The sequence below is a fragment of the Phyllobates terribilis genome, unplaced genomic scaffold (assembly GCF_046119375.1).
Source record: "Phyllobates terribilis strain yellow unplaced genomic scaffold, ASM4611937v1 Scaffold_1__5_contigs__length_1240528914, whole genome shotgun sequence".
Taxonomy (NCBI): Eukaryota; Metazoa; Chordata; class Amphibia; order Anura; family Dendrobatidae; genus Phyllobates; species Phyllobates terribilis.
The window spans coordinates 161,085,828-161,102,188 of NW_027362761.1; the positions used below are offsets into that span (position 1 = coordinate 161,085,828).

The 16,361-nt window shown below is 43.5% G+C and overlaps 1 protein-coding gene across 1 annotated transcript in view; it reads right to left on the minus strand.

Annotated features, from left to right (window-relative positions):
- The window catches only part of SLC1A1 (solute carrier family 1 member 1), a 75,590-nt gene that overhangs the window by 14,013 nt on the left and 45,216 nt on the right, over positions 1-16,361 (minus strand). The window contains exon 5 of the mRNA XM_073669169.1: positions 13,644-13,686. Within this exon, the coding sequence (XP_073525270.1) occupies positions 13,644-13,686 (43 nt within the window). The remainder of the gene's footprint in view (positions 1-13,643; positions 13,687-16,361) is intronic.

A 16,361-nucleotide genomic window follows, 5' to 3' on the forward strand; every position in this document is an offset into this window, starting at 1 on the left:
TTTATTACATCACTAAACTGCTCAGTTGCCACACATCTGCATATAGAAAGCTTTTTGTATATACATTCGACAACTTATTAAAACACAGTTGATAAAAGCACAATGCACCTCAAAGTGAACCTATCAGCCTGGAACGGCTGTGTAATCTGTAGTATCATGTCATAGAGGAGGAGAAGCTGGGCAGATTTATAAATAGTTGGTGTGAAAATATTCAGTATAACCTGTCATTTAATAATTTAAATCTCTGCTGATCCTGGGCTTAGGAGTCCTGTGGGAGGTCCTACTCAGTGAGTGTCAGTCTTTCTTGTACAAGTGTGCACACAGAAACAGCTGTCAATCACAGTGTAGCACCACCCACTGGACTTCTAAGCCCAGAATGAGGAGGGATTTTAATAGTTTGATTACAAGGTATGTTGAATCTTTCCCCACAAGCCTATCAGGCATCATCGATGTGAAAGGTCTTCTTTAATACTATTTATCACAGTACTGTTTCAGAAGGCAAACCCTTCTCTAAACAACCATCATGTTAGTCAGTCAATGGTCTGGGGACCTCTGACAATAAGTGGCCACGGCAAAAGAAATACAGACCAGCAAACAGCGGTTGTCTTGAGAAAACGACCTTATCAACCCCTTCCTAAATTATTTAAACCTCAAAGGTACATACAGTAGATATATTAAAATACAGATTTGAGTCAATAGGCAGATATACTGCCTGCAATGATCAATGAATGCTGATTTAGGAAGTCATTAAGGACCATTTTCACCTAACAATGATTGGGAGACGGGTCCATTGATCATTTGTTTTCTCTATTGTCTGTGGCTCATCTCTGTGTACAGGTGGGAAGACGCTGCTAATAATCATTTTTCGCTTCGTAAACAGTGGCAAATGCTTACATGCAGACAAAAACAGCTTTCCAAACTTAAAACATGACATAAAAATTATTTAACCTCATTCAAATTCATATATATATACAGTTATATGAAAAAGTTTGGGCACCCCTATTAATCTTAAGCTTAATGTTTTATAAAAATTGGTGTTTTTGCAACAGCTATTTCAGTTTGACATATGTAATAACTGTTGGACACAGTAATGTTTCTGCCTTGAAATGAGGTTTATTGTACTAACAGAAAATGTGCAATCTGCATTCAAACAAAATTTGACAGGTGCATAAGTATGGGCACCTCACCAGAAAAGTGACATTAATATTTAGTAGATCCTCCTTTTGCAAAAATAACAGCCTCTAGTCACTTCCTGTAGCTTTTAATTATTTCCTGGATCCTGGATGAAGGTATTTTTGACCATTCCTCTTTACAAAACAATTCCAGTTCAGTTAAGTTTGATGGTCGCCGAGCATGGACAGCCCTCTTCAAATGATCCCACAGATGTTCAATGATATTCAGGTCTGGGATGGCCATTCCAGAACATTGTAATTGCTCCTCTGCATGAATGCCTGAGTAGATTTGGAGCGGTGTTTTGGATCATTGTCTTGCTGAAAGATCCATCCCCTGCATAACTTCAACTTTATCACTGATTTTTGAACATTATTGTCAAGAATCTGTTGATACTGAGTGGAATCCATGCGTCCCTCAACTTTAACAAGATTCCTGGTGCCGGCATTGGCCACACAGCCCCAAAGCATGATGGAACCTCCACCAAATTTTACTGCGGGTAGCAAGTGTTTTTCTTGGAATGCTGTGTTTTTTTGCCACCATGCATAACGCCTTTTTGTATGACCAAACAACTCAATCTTGGTTTCATCAGTCCACAGGACCTTCTTCCAAAAAGAAATTGGCTTCTCCAAATGTGCTTTTGCATACCTCAGCCGACTCTGTTTGTGGCGTGCTAGCAGAAACGGCTTCTTTCGCATCACTCTCCCATACAGCTTCTCCTTGTGCAAAGTGCGTTGTATAGTTGACCGATGCACAGTGACACCATCTGCAGCAAGTTGATGCTGCAGCTCACTGGAGGTGGTCTGAGGATTGTCTTTGACTGATCTCACCATTCTTCTTCTCTGCCTTTCTGATGTTTTTCTTGGCCTGCCACTTCTGGCCTTAACAAGAACTGTCCCTGTGTTCTTCCATTTCCTTACTATGTTCCTCACAGTGGAAACTGACAGGTTAAATCTCTGAGACAGCTTTTTGTATCCTTCCCCTGAACAACTATGTTGAATAATCTTTGTTTTCAGATCATTTGACAGTTGTTTTGAGGAGCCCATGATGCCACTCTTCAGAGGAGATTCAAACAGGAGAACAACTTGCAAGTGGCCACTTTAAGTAGCTTTTCTCATGATTGCATACACCTGGCTATGAAGTTCAAAGCTCAATGAGGTTACAAAACCAAAAAAGTGCTTTAGTACGTCAGTAAAAAGTAGGTAGGAGTATTTAAAACAAGAAAATGATAAGGGTGCCCATACTTATGCACCTGTCAAATTTTGTTTGAATGCAGATTGCACATTTTCTGTTAGTACAATAAACCTCTTTTAAAGGCAGAAACATTACTGTGTCCAACAGTTATTACATATATCAAACTGAAATAGCTGTTGCAAAAACACCAATTTTTATAAAACATTAAGCTTATGATTAATAGGGGTGCCCAAACTTTTTCATATAACTGTATATATATATATATATATATATATATATATATATATATATATATCAGAACTAGTGAGTAGTGTTGAGCCACCCCCGTAGTGTTCGAGTTCGGTTCGGTTCGTCGAACACCCGTGTGTTCGCCGAACTGTTCGTCGAACTGTTCGTCGAACACCTTCGAACACCGTTAAAACCAATGGCAGGCAAACAAAAACACATAGAAACACATAGAAAACACCTTCAAAGGTGTCCAAAAGCTGACAAACTGCTCAGAAGACATAACTAAGACATGGAAAAGTGACAAGTACATATAGTCATGCGAAAATAAAAGAGGTGGAGGAGTAAAAGGAGGGGGAGACACAGATATAGGCATGTCATGCCCTTCTAAAATCCAAAAAGTGAGAAGCCGACACGGCCAGTCCGCTCCTGCCCGTGCCACCTCCGTGTCGCCGGGTTTGTGCCAGAGCCGCGGTGAACCCTGACGGCCAGCCCCCCTCTCCCAATACTGGTGCCTGTCCGCTGGTGGGTCGAGCGAGCCCCCCTGTGGTGGAGGCAGCTCTAAGCTTTTTAATTTAAATTGTCTCTCTAATTTGAATGAATACACTTTAAATCCATTTACAAGGATCTATTGGAGGGCAAGTCTCATGCCAGCAGCCGCGGTAATTCCAGCTCCAGTAGCGTCCACTAAAGCTGCTGCAGTTAAAAAGCTTTTATAAGGATCGAGCTCGGCTGTCCACCGCAAGGCATCCTACTGCCAGTCCCAGCCCCTATGCCTTGGGGTGCCTCCTGATGCTCTTCACTAAGTATCCCATGGTCCCGAAGCATTTCCTTTGAAAAAATTAAGTGTCTAAACTACAGGTGGTGCAGCTTGCTTAACAGCCGGGATAATCCGCTCACTAGCAGACACTGCTACTAGGCACAAAGTATTTCCTGGGCTAGATGCAGTTAAAAATTTGTAATTAGATACTCTCGTTGGATGCTGAGAAAGCATTCCATAGAGTCTCCTGGCACGCCATATATGATTCTCTTAAAAAGCTTGGGGTAGGGGTCTAGGGGACCCTTTTATAGCCAAAATCACGGCCCTGTATCGCAATACGTCACCTAGGCTGAAGATAAATGGAACTGTAGCACCCTGAGGGCTCGGTTGCTACAGACGTATTGCACCTCACCCAGAGGTGTGATATCTCACTCTCAGGTAAGGATGGAGTGTGGATCAGGACCCGACACCTGCATGCATTACACCACATTGCCGTGGGGCAGGGCGACCAATATGCCCCTGAGATGGGCACGACAGTCCCTGTCCCTGGCTGGAGTGGGGGGAGGGAACACTGAGGAAGGGGAACCCTGTAGTGCAGGAGCAGGGAGGAAGCAGTTCCTGGGTGCATTGAGAAGGGAGTATAAAAGGTGGGCACCATCTTAGTTCAGTGCAGAGAAGTCTGAGCAGAAGTGGCAGGGAGCAGGGGCTCTGCATGAGCTCTGCTCCGGAGGCGGGCCTAGTAACAGAGGCCCAGGCCTGGAAGAGGGAGAAGGAAGGAAGAGGAGCGGAGAAGGCTCCAGGAACGAGGAATGAAGGGATCCCAGGGGTGCGGACGGGCGAGTCGCCACCGCACGCCCGAATCCACCTGCGTGGAGGGGTCAGGCCAAAGGGGGAGACCGGTCCCCGAACTAGTGGAGGCAGGAAACGACCCTCAGCTAGAAACCGGAGGCTCTGACATTTTATGTGGCGCAGCCCCTCGCTACACCCGCTAGGAAGGCACCACATAGGGTCAGGGAAACTGGCGCCAAGTTTACCAAGAGGAGGCCCGAGGCAGCCGGACAGAAGTGTTGGTAAGAAAGGCCAGACAAAGGACACACAAAGGGGGTCCTGTGAAGTGCTCCAAAGTTATCTGGGAGTTGTCTGAGCCCCTCACCTGGTGAGCACAGTACGACGTGGGCAGCCGTTACCTGCAGACGTGGTCTGGATAATAAGAACTGTGAGTAAAGGCCCTGAACTGCATCACTGACTCCGTGTCGTTACTGCTGCTGCCCTGCACCATCACCCCCATCCTCCGCATACACTGCCCTGAGGCTATACTCCTCCCGTGGGGAGTTATGCTACGCTCTGCTGCACCCACAACACCAGCCTCAGCGGTCTGCCCTGTAGCGGCGGTTCACTCTGACCGCAATCCACGGGTGGCGTAGTCGGACATTTAAACATGAAAACCACATAAATAGTTCCGCCACTGGTTTGACCGCCCTGAGCCACGGAACCGGGTCGCCGCCACGAAGACTACAACCACCAGCATCCACCAAAAAGGGCCCGGCTCCGGGTGTCCCAAGGCCCAGGGGGTGCGTCAGAACATTTTCATCACCTTTCACAATCACCAATGGGACAAGGCAGTGATGTCCTCTGTCCCCTCTCTTATACATCCTAGTGACGGAGCACCTGCTCTCATCAATTCGCCATAACCCCAATATTAGGTGGATTGAGGTGGGAGGCACCGAGTACAAGTGCTCTCTATTTGCTGATGATGTCCTAGTATATATCACTCAATCACATATATCCATCCATGCTGTTATGGCTGAAATAGATCACTTTGTTACATGGTAAAATTTTAAAATCAATGCAGCGAAGTCTGAGGCCCTCGATGTCTCCCTCCCCAAATCCATATAGGATTCCATCCAGTCCAACTTTCCCTTTGCCTGGCCCTCACAGGGTATCAAATACTTAGGAATTCCTATTCATAGAGACCTCTCCCATCTATGTTATCTTAATTTTGGGCCCTTTATTGAACAACTCCATACAGACCACGGTTGGCAAGTTAGAACTGTAAGATTCACTACGTGAACCACTGGTGTTTTGTGGAAAAGCACATGTACACTGCGTTCCAAATTATTATGCAAAAAGTGTTTAGGAGTGATAAGGGAAGAATTTGTTTGTTTGTCAGTTAAACTCATTGATGGTGATGTGTGTCAGGGCTCTTTATATCACTGTAAGCAATTGCAGACACCTGTGCTAATTAGTTTGGCAGGTGTGTCCAATGAAAGGCAAGACTACTTAAGAAGGCTCTCTCACATTATTAAGCAGCCTACATTTTCTGCCAAAATGGGAAAGAAAAAGGATGTGTCGGCTGCTGAGAAGCAACAAATTGTGGAGTGTTTAGGTCAAGGCATGACTACAATCAACATTGTGCGATGATCAGGATGAAGTGTCTTGCAATCAAGAAGTATGTAGCTGATTCACAGTACACACGTGTGCGTGCTGATAAGGGCAAATTGAGGACTCTTTCCTACAGGCAATTACGTCAGGTTGAAAGAGCAGCGGCAAAAAAGCCTTGTCATAGCAGCAGACAAGTTTTTGAAGCTGCTTGTGCCTCCAACGTCCCCCGAACAACAAGATGCAGGGTCCTTCAGAGGTTTGCAGCTGTGCATGCGCCATCCTGTCGACCTCCTCTATCCACTTCACACAAGCAGAAACGGCTCCAGTGGGCCAAACATTACATGAAGACTGATTTCAAAACTGTTTTGTTCACGGATGAGTGCCGTGCAGCGCTCGATGGTCCAGATGGATGGAGTGGAGGATGGCTGGTTGATGGACACCCCACGCAAACACGGCTACAGCGCCAACAAGGAGGAGGTGGAGTAATGTTTTGGGCTGGAATCATGGGGAGAGAGATTGTCGGCCCCTTTAGGATCCCTGAAGGCGCTAAAGATGAACTCCATAATGTATGTGGATTTTCTCAAACAGCACTTCCTGCCATGGTTCAAGAAGAAGAACCGTGTATTTCACAGCAAGATCATTTTTCTGCATGATAATGCACCATCTCATGCTGCACATAAAACATCTGCATCTCTGGCTGATATGGGCATAAAAGGGGACAAACTTATGGTGTGACCCCCATGCTCCCCTGACCTCTACCCCATTCAGAACCTTTGGAGCATCATTAAAAGGAGTGTCTATGATGGCGGGAGGCAGTTCACATCTAAGCAACAGCTCTGGGAGGGTATTCTGTCCTCATGCAAAACAATTGAAGCAGAAACCATCCAAAACCTGACAAATTCAATGGACGAGAGAGTTCAGAAGCTCCTTTCGAACAAGGGGTCCTATGTGAAAATGTAACATCACCTAGAATAAAGTTTTGAGTTGAAAACTGTTTGATTTCAGTTTCTAACAACCTGCTAATGCTTATAATTTCAAAAATGACCATTTTTTTGGTCTTTATTAAAATGAAAAGGTTGATCGAAAAGTTTGGGGGATCTAAGAGTGTGGCAACCCAGTAGTCATGATTACTTCGAATTCTGACAATATGAGGGTCATGCTGCAGGTAGTGCAGCAAGAAGGCACTTATGTGCCTTGCGCATCTCGGAGCCCCAAAATTATTTTCCGGGCTAGATGCAGCTAAAAATTATTTTTAATTTTAAATCTGGTGAAGCTTTAGTATAGATGGCCTAATAGGATCAGTGCTGCACACTGCTACAAAGCCCAAATTATTTTCCAGTCAAGATACAGATAAACATGATTAGTAATTTGAAAGCTTAAAACGGTTGGTAGGGTGATTTTAACCAATCATCAAGCTTTTACTCTCCCCAGGATGACACAGGGGTAGAAAAGTCGTTTCGGATCCATGATTTGTTCATCTTTATGAACGTGAGTCTGTCTACATTATCAGTGGAGAGCCGCGTGCGCTTATCTGTCAGCACACCACCAGCAGCGCTGAACACACGTTCAGACAGAACGCTGGCTGCGGGGCATGACAAGATCTCCAAGGCGTAAGTGGCTAGCTCCGGCCATTTATCCAGATTGGAAGCCCAAAAAGAGCAAGGGTCCAGTGACACAGTCGTGGCTTCAATGTTTACTTGGAGATACTCCTGTACCATCGTCTCTAGGCGTTGACTATGTGTCAGACTTCTTGTCTCCTGTGGCCTTGCAAAGGATGGGCTAAAAAAGTGGTGAAATGATTCCGCAAAATTGATGTTACCAGCAGATACTGTGGTTCTGTTACGGTTTGAGTGCTGAACACTTGACGGTCCCACGGTTGGCAAGTTGGAACTGTGAGATTCACTACGTGCACCACTGGTATTTTGTGGAAAAGCACATGTAAGATTCTGCAACAGTCTCTGCTGATACTCCTGCATGCGTGCATCCCTTTCTATGGCAGGAATAATTTCTGCAAATTTACTTTTGTACCGGGGATCTAACAGTGTGGCAACCCAGTAGTCAGGATTATTTCTAATTCTCACAATTCGAGGGTCATGTTGCAGGTAGTGCAGCAAGAAGGCACTCATGTGTGTTGCGCATCCAGGAGCACCAAGTCTCTGTTGTGTTGGTGGCGAGGTAACAATCATGCTTCCTTCCTCTGTCCTCTCCCCCCAACCTCGCACAACAGAAATGTGATCAAGGTCTCCCTCATCTGATGAGTCTTCCATCAGTTCGTCCTCCACTTCTTCCTGGGCTCCTGCACCTTCCTCACTAGTTTGGCTGCTACCATGCGCCCTGGTAAAACCATCTCCCCCACCCTCACATGCCTGCCGCCTTGGTGCTGCCGACCGTCTGGACCTTGCAGATGTTAGCCCTTCCGCATACAACTCCTCCTCCTCTACTTCCTCCACCTCCTCTTGTGCCACCACCTGACTCCGAATTCTGTTTAACATGTGCTCCAGCATGTAAATCACCGGAATAGTCATGCTGATAATGGCATCGTCAGCACTAAACATCTTCGTCGCCATTTCAAAACTGTGCAGAAGGGTGCATAGGTCCCTGATCTGAGACCACTCCTCCAGCGTGATTTGCCCCACCTCTGAATCTCGTTGGCCCAGGCTATACGTCAGAAGGTATTGCACCAGGGCTTGTCGGTGCTGCCACAGTCGCTGCAACATGTGCAGAGTTGAATTCCACCGGGTAGGCACATCGCATTTTAGCCGGTGAAGTGGCAGGCCCAACGACTTCTGTAGAGATGTAAGTCGCTGAGCTGCGGGATGCGAACGGCGGAAGTGAGCACACAGCGACCGTGCCCTCTGCAGAAGGCCATCTAGTCTGGGATAGTGGGCTAAAAATTGCAGGACAACCAGGTTCAACACGTGAGCCATACAAGGCACGTGTGTGACATTGCCCCGGCGAAGGGCCGCACCCAGGTTTGCAGCATTGTCGCACACGGCCTTCCCTGGTTTCAGGTCCAGTGGAGACAACCATTCATGAAATTGGTTCTCCAGAGCTGACCACAACTCCTCAGCTGTGTGACTCACATTTCCCAGACATTTCAATGTAAAAACCGCCTGATGACGTTGAGCCCTACTGCCAGCATAGTAAGGAGGTGTGCAGGATCCCTTCTGCGCAGTTAGAAAGCTTGTGGCATGACCAGACAGGCTTTGGGTGCAGGTGGAAGACCGAGAGGAGGTTGAGGAGGCAGAAGCAGTGGAGGAACTTTGACATAAAGAGGATTGACGCACAACTCGTGGGGACGGCAAGACTTGGACAGCAGCCCCTTGTCCTGCTGTCACCATAGTTACCCAGTGCCCAGTCAGCGACATGTAACGCCCCTGTCCATGCCTACTCGTCCAAGTGTCTGTGGTGAAATGCACCCTGTCACACACAGAGTTTCTCAAAGAAGCGGTGATGTTGTGTGCGACATGCTGGTGGAGCGCAGGCACACCTTTCTTTGAGAAGTAGTGCCGACTGGGCATCTGGTACTGGGGCACTGCGACGGACATAAGGTCTCGAAAATCCTCTGTGTCCACCAGGCGGAAAGGCAGCATTTCTGTAGCCAAGAGCTTGCAGATGGTGAAATTCAACCTCTTAGCTTTCTCATGGCTAGGAGGAAATGGTCTTTTACTTGTCCACATCTGAGGGACCGAGGGCTGGCTATTGTGCTTAGACGGGGTTGATAAGGGTGTCCCCGGCAAACTGCCGGTCTGTGAGGAAGATGCAGGCGGACATGTTAGGTTGCCTTGATCCAAAGGTGGTGCTATCGATGTCGGACAGCGCTCAACACCAGCTGGTGTTACCACCTCCAAAGAAAATGATGACCTGCCAATCACGCTGGCTGTTGCGGGTAAAGAGGTGGCAGGTCTGCGCCCCAAAACAGGTGTGACTGCTGTCCCCCCAGTCACAGAGGATGAAGAGGCCGCGGATGCACAAGATATGGCAGACGGTGATTGGCCCGGCCGGCTAGGCCGCATTGTAGCACACTGAGCTTCCCACTGCAACTTATGCTTCATGTCCATGTGCCGGTTCATGCATGAAGTACTCAAACTATGTATTTTTTGGCCTCTACTTAGCTTTTGCTGACAAATGTTACAGATAACACGAGTTGGGTCATCTTTATCGATCTGAAAAAATGCCCAGGCTATGCAAGGCTTAGCACCCATGCGACCTGAAGAGCCACCACGACTTGTGGTGAGAGGCAGAGTTGTGTTTGAGGATGCAGTTGTTGACGTGCTTCCAGTACTACGTCTCTGTCCAGGAAGGCGCAACCTGACCTCGTCGTCACTAGCATCTTCCTCCATCTCCTCTGCTGACCTCATCTCTTGGCTGACTGTGGGTTGACAGTAAGTGGGATCTCCAACCTCATCATCATCACCCTGTGCGTTATCACACCCGTCGTCCTCAGAGCCAACCTGTTCCTGCCCTGACAAAAAACTAAAGTTGTCGCTCCAATCAGGTATTTGAGTCTTATCATCGTCTTCCTCATTGTCTCCACCAACAGGAGTTACAGTTTGGGAATGAGGGTCTACATTATGGTCAGAACCTTCTGCGTCTGGTCCTGGATCCGACTCATAAAGATTCTGGGCATCAGTGCAGATCATTTCCTCGTCTGGATTCACAGAAGCGCTGGAGTCGACCTCTGATTCCCAGGCTATAGTATGAGTAAACAGCTCTGCAGACTCAACCATCTGTTCTACCTCATACTCAGACGGGCAGCTGGAGATTTGGGAGCTGTGAGGAAGCAAGTGCGATTTGGGTGACACCTTTGAGGACTGGAGTATTTGTGATGTTGAAGTTGATGTGGAGGAGAGCCCACTTAAAGGAGCACTTGATATCCGTTGAAGCACCTGCTGTTTTTGTGCCTCATCTGGAATTTGTAGCGATTGGCGTGGCCGTAAGAAAGGGATCTTATCACATTGTCCGCTAAAAGAAGTAGACATTTTAGTTTGGCTGGAAGATGGTCTTTCTTCTGCAGATGTTACTGTTGCTTTAACACCTACCCCACGGACACAACCTTTTTTCCCCTTCCCAACACGCCTATTCCCCTTTCCACCAGCAGCAGGCCTTTTTCCACTCATTTTGGTGGTTAACTAATTCACAACTCTGGAGTTGTTTGCACAAAAAAACAATGGATGGTAACCGAGCAGAGCTGAGTGGCCAAACTGTGGTATTAGGCCAAAACTATTGGCTGGGTTAGATGCACAAAAAAATTATTTTGAATTTGCAACCTGATGGAGGTCAGTATAGATGGACTAATACAAATAGTCCCACACACAGCTAGAAGCCCAAATATTTTTTCAGAGGTACTGTAGATGCAGATAAAAATTAGTTTTAATTTGCAACCTGATGGAGGTCAGTATAGATGGACTAATAGAGAAAGTCCGACACACTACTAGAAGGCCAAATATTTTTTCAGAGGTAGATGCAGAAAAAAAATATATTCAGTTTGCAACCTGATGGAGGTCAGTATAGATGGACTAATAGAAATAGTCCCACACACAGCTAGAAGCCCAAATATTTTTTCAGAGGTACTGTAGATGCAGATAAAAATTATTTTTAATTTGCAACCTGACGGAGGTCAGTATAGATGGACTAATAGACCAAGTCCCACACACTGCTAGAAGCCCAAATATTTTTTCAGAGCTAGATGCAGAAAAAAATTATTTTTAATTTGCAACCTGATGGAGGTCAGTATAGATGGACTAATAGACCAAGTCCCACACACCGCTAGAAGCCCAACTATTATTTCAGAGCTAGATGCAGAAAAAAATTATATTCAATTTGCAACCTGCTGGCGGTCAGTATAGAAGGACTAATAGAACAAGTCCCACACACTGCTAGAAGCCCAAATATTTTTTCAGAGCTAAATGAAGAAAAAAATTATTTTTAATTTGCAACCTGATGGAGGTCAGTATAGATGGACTAATAGACCAAGTCCCACACACTGCTAGAAGCCCAAATATTTTTTCAGAGCTAGATGCAGAAAAAAATTATATTCAGTTTGCAACCTGATGGAGGTCAGTATAGATGGACTAATAGAATGATGCTATGCCCAAAAGATTTTACTTCACTAGGTGCAGTAAAAAAATTGGTATTCTATACACAGGTGTTATATCTTGCAACACAGATAGGCTACTCCACTGACTAACACACTCTGCAATAGGCCAAAAAGGATTAGCTTTGCTAGATTCAGCCAAATGCTGTGAAAAAAACTTGCACAGCACTGGCACAGACCTGCCTGGCAAAAACTGATAGGAACTCATGTAACCTAGTCCTGAAAAGGACTCCAATTACAATTAGTCTTTACTTCCACAACCTATCTATTTAAGAGCACAGACCTCCCTGATAAAAGTCGTAGGAAATGCTGTAACCTAGTCCTTAAAAGGACTGCAATCACAACTATTCCCTACTCCCAAGCTATCTGTAGATTTGTGCGAAAATTGGCTTGAAATTAACAAGGTATAGCGCACACAGCAACAGCGGTGCCGTCTAACACGCAGCTGCAGCAGTGAGAAAATGGTGGCGACGGGGAAAATGGCTTGGTCTTATAGGGCAAGGACATGTGACATACACTGCCAATGACACATGCCCTTGCTTGTGTGAAAAAAAGCACTTCGCTCCGTGTGTGCGCTGCTGATAGGCTGACAGATTGCACCTCCCCACTGCAAATGCGGGAAAGAGAAAAAAAAATGGAGATCTTCATTGTTCCTGCAGAGATCCATCCCCTGCCCCTCCCCCCACCCCGCTGTACACTCAAACTGCGTATTAACATTAATTTTCATCATTACTGAGAAAAAATCCAGTTATGATTTTGGTGCACGAACAGTTATCGAACATAACCTCGAACAGCCGAATTTTTCTCAAATTGTTCGTGTTCGCCGAACGGCTCGAACACCGCCCAAAACAGCTCGAATTTGAGATTGGCGAACAGTTCGAGTAGAACAACGCTCATCTCTACTAGTGAGTATAATATGATTTTTTATATTTTCGCCGTTTTGCTCGATTCCTCCAAACCAAATCTGGAAAATGTTAAACACCTCATTATCTGAAATTTTGAATAAATTGGTAATGAATTTGATTAGTTAGCTAGCTCATCTCTACTCTTGGCATATTTTTACGTTTAATGTTGCTCACTTTGGGCCCAATTCATTATTGGTGCCTTTTTTTGTCTAGTTTTTGTTTTTTTTTGGCCTGTGTTCGCCTGTTATTTTTTTATATATTCTCTATTGTGGGCAGGTTTTTAGGGTTCCCAGATGTTTTCGCCTAATTCCTCATTTGCGGCTTTTCGAAAAAGTCACAAGATTTGTCGCAAATGTACTCTGGTCCCCTCCTCGAATGATTTTATATCGCAATTTTTGTAATATTTTGAGAAACATGCAACTTTAGCACTACAAATTAACAAAAAAGGTTAAAAACAAAAAACAAAGGTGATTTTTGCACAAATATCAGGGACCGTGAAGCCATTTTGAATAGTTTAGAACAAAATAGAAACGAGGACCACAAAACAGAAATGAAGAAATGAAAAGAGACTCAAAACGCAAATGATGAACCGACGCCATAATGTCCGGGGTTAAACATATAAGAGTAATGGATTATCAAAATCATTGTGTTTGGTTTTCATTTGTTAGTGATATTTTTAGTTTACAGGAATAACCATTATAGAAGTATTTATAAGATATACTAACACATTATCCAACAGCTCGGAATAACCCTTGAGGTTAAATTAAGAAGTTCATTCTCAAGACATTATGTTCGCCAACAACAAGACAAGGTATAAACAAAATCTTCTAAAATAGTAACATACGCTGTACAGCCAATAACACATGACCATACAGCGCTGATAGGTAATAAATACAGGGCATTGTCTTACCTGTTGGAAGCATGCCTGGACAAGATTTTCTGGGAACATATTCCTAAGGGGTAAGTGTATGATCAATTAAAAGTGACATTCATAAAAATAATAATGACCTGTTAATAGACAAACAACATGGATATGTCGACACTTGTTCTTCTATTGTAACTTAGCAAGGCTGAAAAAGGACACAGTCCCATCTAAAAATGGTGCCCTAAATCCAAATAATATGTCATAATAACTCCTGCAGTCAACAACCCATCTCCAGTCTCCATCTGCTAATAACAAATATAATAATAATAATAATATAGATTTTTTAATATTTAGAAATATTACGTTGGAATAACATGTTTTTGAAAAAGAAAATTGTAACCAATTTTACAAGTTATTTGCATTATGCTTCAATTTTGGTAATTTGTGGAGGTGACAATAAGGGTACGTTCACATAACCGTATAAAACAATTGTCCGATTTTCATCCAGAAATAACGTATGATTTTTCACCTGTATTGCCAGCATTATGACATCCATTTTTATACTTCAGCCGTCAATACAATTTACAAGACCAAATACAGTTTTCTATTTTAATAACTGCAATGTAAAAATTGGATGCTATATGGATGATCCGTATGGGATCAGATTTTTTTGCTCACTCATAGACTTGAATAGATGAGTCTCATCTGAAATATGGAAGAGATAAGTGCATGCTGCAAATTTCTTTTCTGGGTCATCAGAAAGCGACATATTGTTAAATGTGTTTTTTTTAATTAATAGTGTTTTTTTTTTATTAAACTTCCATATCACAATTTATTTAAAAAAAAAATCAGAAATATTGCAATTTTCACAATGGTCTTATACTTCCGGTTCTGTACACAAAACTTCCAGCAGTCATTATCATTACAGACAGGATTACAATGATAGATAAAAAGACAAAATAGAATGGATAAATCAGGAGCCATCATTCTCAATAGGTGATGGTTACAGCTACCCTCCTTATAATGACTTTTCTCAAGATCAGAACATGCCTAGAAAACTCTCCTGTAGAAGTGGATGAGTCTATTTCTTGCTACGCACTTCTACATGTGACCGCTGAACAGAACAGGAAGTGTGAGTCTAGTATTAAGCTTAGTGGGCAATGGGTAAATTGGAAGATTTTTAAGATAGATAGTAATATGGCAATTAAAAAATAATATTATCAAAATGTTTTCAAAAACACAATTAACAGAAGAAAAGTTTTTTCAACAATACTTCACTTTGTTTGATGAAACATTTCCTTTAATACTAATTAACTGGAACACGTTTTGGTGCAGTCGCTGCTGCATGGTTATCATGAAAGAGCATTCTAAGGAGCAATAATTTCACGATAGTGATGCAGTGTAAACAGGCTGCACACAAGATTATCATTCTCGGCAGCACAGCATCCTGTGTAAACAGGCCCTGTACTCCTGAGGACAATGGCAGCCTACACACACTGACCTCTTTAACTGATCATTCAGTGTGCGTTCTGCCTGCATAAACAGACTATTAAATGACCTGCAAACAAGTAGCTGATCATGTAGTGCCATCGCTCAGCTAAAGTAAATGGACCTTTACTCACAAGAGCTTTCTCTGTTTTCCATCAACTGTTATCTCTAAGATTACCTAGTCATATCTCTAGATTGTAAAGATAGGACAAAATGCCAAGCTCTAGAGATATGATAAAGAAGTACGCAGAATTTCTGGCACAATGTACCCATTTTCCTAGTAAAGGTAAGTTAAGTTGGACATTGCCTATAATAACAAGAAAAAAAAGTCTTGTCTTAATAAAATATTATACAGCCTTATTATTCATTTAAATTTCTCCAGTATTCATATTAATACTAGGAAAATGCGATTATAAAAATCTACAAATTGGTCATCATCTTGCTGTCTTTGTTTCTGCTGACACTGCCATAACGGGAGCTAAGGACACACTAGCAATGTAATAATATGTTTACCACGTGGTTTTCAAGAGTAGTCAACTTCAGATAGTTAGGCATTTTTTGATGAGGTTTTCACTTCTGACAAGGTTTGTGTTGCGGATTTCATATGTTTTTTCAAGCATTTTTTTTCCGAACAACAAATTTTTTTTTTACACTCACCCACATCAAAGAAGTGTTATGTCACTTCCACTTCTTTTTCTTCTGTGGCACAGTTTTCAAAACCTTGCCGGAAAAATAACTCACTGTATGAAGAGCAATCTTAGGGCATGTGGCACATGATTTTTGGAGAGTTTTTGGAGGAGAAGCTGAGCGGAAACTCTCCGAATACTCCTCAAAAGATCAGTGTGCACATTCACCAAAAGCATGTTTGAAGCCGTTTTTGATGTGGATTTTGTAGCAGATCTGCTGATTCTGCTCCAATGTCCACATCAAAAACCGTTTAGAATACTCTCTGAATAAACTTTGATTTTAATGGGAAATGCTAAAAAAGGGGGGAAAGCACAATTTGTCCTATAAGAGCATTTCACATTGAAATAAATATAATGTGCATTCAAAGAGTATTTTTCACATTGGCCAATTGGGCTATTTTAGACTCATAGGGTCTGTCCTTTCAAGAACAGTTTTCAGCAAGGATAATGCCTCTATACACAGCTGATAACAAGGGATCCACCATTCACAATAAGTGAATGTCACAGCTGACCTGCTCCTCCCTCCTTCCTTCACAATGATCTTTGCATACGCTAATTATATGCTTCAATAAAAAAAATAGGATCAGAG